Source organism: Cylas formicarius, unplaced genomic scaffold (assembly GCF_029955315.1).
Source record: "Cylas formicarius isolate icCylForm1 unplaced genomic scaffold, icCylForm1.1 PGA_scaffold_10__41_contigs__length_53128322, whole genome shotgun sequence".
Lineage (NCBI taxonomy): Eukaryota > Metazoa > Arthropoda > Insecta > Coleoptera > Brentidae > Cylas > Cylas formicarius.
Genome location: NW_026844214.1, coordinates 24,680,720 through 24,688,971, shown reverse-complemented (window position 1 = coordinate 24,688,971; position 8,252 = coordinate 24,680,720). Strand labels below are relative to the sequence as shown.

The 8,252-nt window shown below is 36.1% G+C and overlaps 1 protein-coding gene across 2 annotated transcripts; it reads right to left on the bottom strand.

The window, feature by feature from the left end:
- Positions 1-4,945: 4,945 nt before the first annotated feature.
- LOC132696116 (ubiquitin carboxyl-terminal hydrolase calypso) lies at positions 4,946-8,178 on the bottom strand. 2 transcript variants are annotated; one of them, XM_060660745.1, is made up of 3 exons: positions 6,684-8,178; positions 6,384-6,640; positions 4,946-6,331 (listed from the first exon to the last, which is right to left on the bottom strand). In XM_060660745.1, exons 1-3 carry the CDS (start codon positions 7,786-7,788, stop codon positions 6,101-6,103), a joined length of 1,593 nt encoding a protein of 530 aa, XP_060516728.1. In that variant the 5' UTR covers positions 7,789-8,178; the 3' UTR covers positions 4,946-6,100. The 2 variants fall into 2 exon arrangements, with proteins under 2 accessions (XP_060516728.1, XP_060516737.1); XM_060660754.1 differs by having other exon boundaries at positions 4,948-6,331; positions 6,384-6,634.
- Positions 8,179-8,252: the final 74 nt, after the last annotated feature.

The window sequence follows — 8,252 nt, the reverse complement described above, 5'->3', positions numbered from 1 at the left end:
TAAACCGTCTTAACGCCGCAAGGAATGCATCGGTAGACAATTCAGTAGCGAGTTCTAAATGCAGAGCCTTGGTGGCCAAGCATACGAAAAGACAAATATAAGCCTTATAACTTTTCGAGCTTCGCATTTTGCCCATCGTTACTTGGAATGGACCACCGAAATCAACCCCACATTTGGTGAAGCATTTTATTTCATTTACTCGCACTGCAGGTAAGTTACCCATTACCGGAGGAGAAGAACAGGGGTTACTTTTAAAACAACGAACGCAAGAAGAGATGACCTTTCGTATCACTCTTTTAGAGGACGGGATCCAATATCTTTGGCTAAGTAAATATTGGGTAGTTTGTAGCCCAACGTGTAAGTACTTAACATGTGTATGCTCCACGATCAGACGAGTCAGCCTATGATCACATGGAAGTAAACACTGGTGTTTATTACTATATGGAATAGAAGAGTGATGTAAACGTCCGCCCACCCTGAGAATACCATCTTGGTCAAGAAAGGGAGTGAGCTTGCGAAAATATTTCGGGAAGGACTTCAAATTATACGAGTCTTTTTTAGAGAGTGCAGTTATTTCCTTGTTATAATAAATAATAATAAATAAAGAGGGCTTGGTCGAGTTCAGATAGAGAAAAACATTCATTTAGCAACAGCGTTGGATTTTTAGTCTTTGAGATGAAGCGCATTATGTAAGTGAAAATGCGATTCAATTTTAATAAAGATGAGAACCGGTCTATTAGGTTATCCCAGCAACATCTCTCTGTAGTCGAAATAGTAAGAGTCGTCTTTCGTCTTTCTAATGTCACTTCGTTGATCTTTAGAGACTCGTTTGACCAAGGGTCACAATGGGAAGTTAGGAATGACGGCCCCGCCCACCATTTTTCTAAGTGAGTAATTCGCAGGGTACAATGCCGCGGGTAGCACAGTCAGCAGGATTTTCTTGTGTAGACACATGAGACCATTGACTAGGAGATACGTTTTCCTGAATATGGGTAACCCTGTTGCTAACAAATGTTGCCCACTTATGGGGTGAAGATTGAATCCACGAAAGCGTAACAATTGAATCAGACCATGCGAAGACTGAGCTGATGGGTAACATATTTCGATACGACTGCATCACAATTTCGATTAAATCTGCTAAGAGTACAGCCGAGCATAGCTCTAAACGAGGAATTGAAATTTTCTTGAGTGGGGCTATTCTTGATTTGGCACACAAGAAGAAAGTTCTTGCTTGGTTACCTAGCACCGCTCGTACATAAATTACAGCGGCGTAGGCACTTTCAGAACTATCACAGAATCCATGTAATTCGCAGAATTTCATGTCATCGAAGGTAACCTCTCGAGGAATAGATAAAGAGGACAAGAGTGGCAGATTCTCCTTGTATAAGGCCCAAGCGGACGACACCGACTCTGGAGCCAGTTCGTCCCATTCTATTCCAGAAGACCATAGTTTTTGAATTAGTAATTTGATAAAGACAGTAACGGGAGCTAAGAACCCGAGAGGATCGAATATTCGTGCCAAATCGGACAGTAAGTTACGTTTAGTACATGCATGCTGTCTGGGATCAATTTTATAAGTAAATGTATCTGAGGTGGGACACCATTGCAGACCCAAAATTTTAATAGTTTGATCACTTTCTTTGTCTAGCGAAACCGGAACTTGGGAGAGCGATTTATCTAAATTGGAAATAAGAACCCATTTCCGGAGTTGAAAACCCCCTAATGCAAGGAGATCGATCAATTCCTTTTGAAGGCTCAAAGCTGCTTCGACAGAATCAGCACCTGACAATATGTCATCAACATAAACGTTGGTTTTTATAACCTTTGAAGCTCGAGGAAATTCATCTTCGTGGTCCTGAGCCAATTAGATTAAAGTTCTAATGGCATGAAAGGGGGAGGAAGAGATTCCGTAAGTGACAGTATTAAGCCTATAATCTTGAATAGGATCGTCTTTGGAGAATCTGAAGACAATCCGCTGATAATCTCTGTGAGGTTCCGACATCAGTATCTGCCTAAACATCTGCTTTAATAACGACAGAGTGAGTGCGAAATTGGAGGAGTAGAGAGAATATATCTTGTTGAAGTTTGGGTCCAACTAGGAAACAGTCGTTAAGAGATAAGTTATTAGCCGCCTTTGCCGAAGCGTCAAAGACAACGCGAAGTTTAGTAGTTACACTTTCAGGTCTAAGTATACAATGGTGAGGTATATAGTATTGATGATTAGTATGTGGCAAAGGTTTAACAAGTTCCATATGACCGGAATACAAATAATCTTGCATGAATAGGTTATATTCTTTGCGGAGTTCTGGATTATGCAAGAGTCGTCGTTCAAGTGAATAAAACCTACGTAAGGCAATGTCTCTTGAATGATCGAATACCGGTAGAGAAGAGAATTTAAACGGGAGATGAAGAATGTATCGACCAGTATTAACTCGAGAGTAAGTTTCAACGAAGATTTTTTCTGCAGCCAGATCTTCAAGGGAGTGGGCGTTTATTTGAGGAATCTGTTCAAGATGCCAGAATTTATTAACAACCTCTTCGAGTGAAAGTGTAGAGGTGCAACAAAGGGTATTGTTTGAGAGAGTTGGTGGTGATGTTGGTACTCGACCTGTAATAATCCAACCCAGATGTGTATTAATAGCCACAGGTTCATTGATAGAGTAAGAAATAGAGCCTTCCTTAAAGAGAAATCCAAATGCATCGCAACCAAGAAGCATGTCAATGGGACTTGAAATATTAAATTTATCATCGGCAAGGTCTAAGTGGGAAAATTTACTAAAGCTAACATCCGGTAAATCAGAGCTGGGCATGTTATCACAAATTTGGGGTATAACTGCAAAATCAAGGGTTATTCGGGGTTCACTGGACATTCGAGGGATAAACGTGCAAGTAACCTCTTGAGAAACGTTCGAGGTGGTATTTCCTAAGCCTTTTACAAAAAGTGAGAGAGGCTTTCGAGTAAGTCCAAGCCTATTAGAACATTTAGATGTTATAAAGTTCACTTGACTGCCACGATCAAGTAAAGCTCGAACAGGTCTGTAGTAACCAAGCGAGTCTAAAACTTTGATTTGAGCGGTAGCTAGAAGAACTGAAGAATCTCTACCATCAGGGCTAGAATCAATGTTCGTTAAAGCAACTGACTGTGTTCCTGCAACACATTTGTTAATAAAATTATTTGAACTAATCAATAAATAAATAAATTTAAAATATTTTAGTTAGTAGTGGACATTAGGCACTCCTATATAAATGCTTGCAAACACCGGATTGACGGGGGGACGGGGGGAGAGAGCGAGAGTAGAGTGGCGTGTAAATTTTTTGATTAACGAGCTAATATTTAAATTAGAGTATTTGAGAGAATATTTAAAGAATGCGACAATTAAATGCTAAACAAAAAATATACAACGCCGAAATAATAATCTTCCTTATGCGACAAAAAAATTTTGAAAATATCAATATATTTTTTGCGAGTACGCAGTGCCAAAAATAGCGCGATCGATCGTTGGATGCGACGGCGACGTCTAGATTAAATCGGTGCGAGTTCGGTACCTGTCCGAATGGAACCACAAAAAATCTCAAATTTTTAAATTCTGTTCCTTTTGAAACGAGCAAACTGAAATTTGGCCACGTTATTTTCGCGATTAATTAAATATCCGTGATCGATTGGACCAAAAAATGGTCAAAATCATTTGTTGTGCAAAAATTATTAAATAAATAAATAGATCTTTATTTTTTATCAATAGTTTAAATTACTATAATATTCCGAAAATCAGCTGACCAACGTGTGCAACATTTTGGATTAAATCCCAAGTAGGGGAAAAAATAATAAGAAAAAGCAAGTATATGTAAACAGAAATAACAATAAATTTGAACACATTTATCATATGTTTTAATCTCTTATAACTAAATAAAATCAAATTTGTACACCTAAGTAAAAAAGACATAATAGTGATCTGACACCAATTGCTTAAACTTTTTGTTTTTAATCCAAGACATTTTATTTTTTCATAAATAAGATACAGAATTGCATATCTAGAATGCCTGATAGCAAAAATAACGTTTAAAGAGTTTATGCTTTTCAGAACAAAAATTTTCTAATTGGTTCTTAAGTTGTGTTCGTGTGTGCATATGTTTTTACTGAACTTAATATTTTTAATAGTATTATTAATTAATATTATATTTGACATTTAACAAACTGGAAAATAGACTTAGATAAATATTTACATGTGAATTTACAAAACAGAATCACCTACATTTTTAGGTACAGTTAAATAGCTACGAAGGATGTTTGGGTAATATATTTTAGTGTACAAGAATTACAGGAAATATAAGAAAGCAATTAAGCTACAAGTTCAATTGTTACTAGAATAAAAATAAGAAAAGGGTATTTCTGTCTACAGGAGGTGCTTCTCGGCCATGCTGTTTGTTGAAAGCTGCAAGATCTTGTTGAGAAATAGGTTAATAATCGGCAACATATAACATGGCAACGTAGCGTTTCGTTAGGTTAAGAACGGAAGAAGCTGGAAGAGTTGGTAAAATGGTGGAAGTAATAAAAAGCAAGTTTCGTTGTGTTTTCTTAAAAAGGTAAAAACATAAATCGTTGACCACAACTCTCAACAGGTCTTATGGGTGCTACGTCAGAATTTATCATTAAAGCTGCTATTGGTTAAAAACGAAACTTTAAATCTCGCGCATGCGCACTTTGTGTGGACCTTCTCAAAAAAATTACATAGTTACTTCATGAGTTCCTGTACTGTCAGCATAGACAGGGCCCCTATATATCTAGTAGCTATATGAGATACTAGAGATATAAAGGCAATGTCTATGCCGAAAATACATGAACTTATGAAAAAACAATTGAGGAGGTCCATTCAACATGCGCGAGTGCCAGATTTATAATATCATTTTTAATCATTTACCTTGCGGTATTCAACAACCATTTTTACAGCAGTACTTTCTCAAAATATGCCTACATTTCGTTAAATATTCTGGGAGCAAGAGTAAGTGTGTGGAAATCGCTGTTTAGAAAGAAAATGGCAAACTTCCTTCGCTATGAAAATATCAATGCCGCCTGCAGCGCAATCAATTTTTACCGTATATTATCTAATAGCTATATGTCTATACCTGTACAAAAAATAATAGCTTTTTATTTTGATTTTAAAAATCATTTGGCACCCTAATTAATAAATTAGCATTTTATTTGGTATAAATAATTAGATATTCATAGCAACTCAGTTCAATTCTCTTATTCACATTTTAGGTTAGGATAAAGATATTGAGATGCGATTTTTCTGATTATTGAGCCCTTATTTGAGTGTCGCATGATATAAAAAAGCAACATCGTTGTAATTATCCTTTTTCCGAAAAAATAATTTTTTTGCGATTGTCAGACAATGCCACCTGGTGGCAAGGTCAGAAATTGCAATTGGATTACACATTGTAAGAATGACGGTCTAGAAAAATCTGTCGATAGCACCAAGTTTATTAAAATGCGTTACACGTTTTTGGAAATATGGACATTTACTTAAGAAACTGTTCGAATTCGACACCATCTTCTTTGCCCACGGCGTTAAACCTAAAAGATTTGAATTATTTCGGCTTTAACGTTCAAAAATTTTTGTAGAAGTAGAGTTTCAACATTTGAGATGGCATCTATACCCTGTGGTGGATATTTTAAAAACTTGAAAATAATTTCCAGCACTTTCTCTTCGCCGATTTGCCTAATATATATATTTTTTAATTTCCAAGACATTCCGTTGCCCTTGCTGGTACACCCGGTATATATTAATTATTGTATTCTCTGACACTAATTTCGGAGCAATTATCGTATATTTAAGGTTAATTTAGCATACATTGAAATAGTTTTTTTGAAGAAATTGTTTATTGGCTTGTTTGATAATAGTTTTCAATTTTCCTGCTTAAGCGCTCTTAACATCACCTGGCTTCTTTCACTTACAGATTTTCTAGTAACTAAGCTTGTTCACTTTTTTTTTCACATTTAAATGCAGTCAAGACTACCCACACGATGCTTTTTACAATAACTTTTACATTAATTTATTAAATCCATATCTAATATATACAGCAGTTGAAAAATATAAAAGCTTCATCTTTTTCTCCTAACTTTCGACCTGCCCTTTTTCTTCTTCTTCGAAGGACTGAGACCTTCTTTTTTGGCAGTTTTAGCGTTTTTAGGTGCCGGAGCTCCAGAACTGGGCCTCTTCGGCATAACTAAGTTTTTCTCTACTAAGTCGGCCAGTTTCCCTTGTTCAGCAAGCATCGACAGGAATGTACATATAAACTCATCATAGTTGTGAGTCCTACGAGAGTCATCGATCTAAAAATTTAAATCTAAGCCTAAATTAAGCAAAAGATAGATCATTTCTAACCTTGTATTTGTTTTGCTTGTCATTTTCATCACTCAAATTCATTTCACATAAGCAAATCTCATTTTCCAAATTTCGTAATAGGGCAAGTAAGTCCTTTGGTGCGAATGTATGAGGTTCAAGAATATCCTGGCTCCTTTTTTCAACACCAGAAGAATCGCCTTCACTAGGTTTGGTTTTGCCCTGATTTAATGATTTTTTTTCTTCCTCTGTTGTAGAAGGTGAACTATCCAATTTCTCGCTAGGTTTTTCCTCTACAACTGTACCTTATCCAGTAACGAAATACATTTTTGTAAATCTTACCTTGTACATTTCCTGACCAATTACAGCTGTATGTTGGAGAATTTAAAACTGAAATGGATCCAGTCTCTGAAGGAGTATTTGTATCAGTGCTTGTACTTGGAGCTGGAGATGTCTGAATTGTCAACGGTGTAGAATAGTCAAGTGGACCCAGAGATTTGCCCTCGTTTATTTCAGGAATAGCTTTTATTTCAGTTTCCTGTGTACTAATTTCATCCTTACTTTCCTCAATTGGCAAAACTGCCTCTTCATCATTATGAGATTTAACTAAGTTGTCAGTTTTACCACCTCCCTTGTCTTTAATACTTAGGAGGTGTTGCAAAGCATCCAGAACAATTTGTTTATTGGTTCGAAGCATTTTTAATTTGTGCTGTATGGCTAATCTTCTATCGGGAACAACTGCCATTAAATTAAACCTAATTTCATTATATTCATCAGCTGTGATTCCTAATCTTTCTTGGATTACATGTCTGAATTTGTCTGCCCAATTTTGACTGGTACACGGTCCATGATCTATTGGGTATGGCTTCAAGCCATCCAACTCATAAAGCCTGCCTCCACTAGGGACAAAACTAACAAAATGAAAAGCTTCCCCTGTGAATCTTCCTGTAGAAACTCCACTGCTTTTCTCAAATCTTCTTTTAGCCTGCGGTATTGCATGTGAATTGTGAGCACAAGCTAACTCGGGAGTATTTCCAATTGCCCATCCTTTATTTTCTGGTGACATCCCTTGGGTGTATGTTTTGAGATGCTGCAAAGTATCTCCCAGATGAATATTTGGACAGTTTAAAAGAATTGATATAAGAGCATGGGTAGCACATGAATTGGGCACCATTTGCTGAGCAAAAAATATGTTGTTTACAACATCTTCATCTTTTACAAAAGTTTCAGTTTGTTCAACTACTTTTCTTCTCGATCTACGTTCTTCTACCCATCGAAACAAAAATATAAAACCATAAACAGGACCATCTAATGGTTTATTTAAATCATAAATTTCTTCAACTTGGACGCCTTTCACACCGAAATCTTCTAAAAGCAGTGTAAATAAACCGGGATCACTTTCTAATTCCAACCATCCCTCTGTAAGTTCTTTTATATCAACAGGCATTTTTGAAACAGTTGTGACCAGAGACCTAAATGTTAGAACTAATTTTTAGATAGTCCTCCTATTTATGAAGATTATTTTATTATGTAATGGTACATATAAGGTTTTGAATTATTGTGTCTAGACTCGAAACAATTCAAATAAACTAAAATGCGCTTTTACAAATTTAATTCTTTGACGTTTAATCAATTCACCTCAATTATTGTTATAAAAAAATGTTGGGCATGACGCTAGAATCATTTGCCCATTGCCGACTACCATCGAGAATTCTTGACATTTCGGTGCATACTCTTTTCGAAGCAAGTTTCTTGCATTATTTAAATTGTTAATGTAATAAATGAATAAATTTTGCTTGATAAGTAAATTTCTATTACAGGATAATGTAAATTTCACCAAATTTTTGGAACAATGACGTCATACCTCATCCGTCCACTTTTCCGTTCGTCTGGATGTAGAGGATTAGTCTT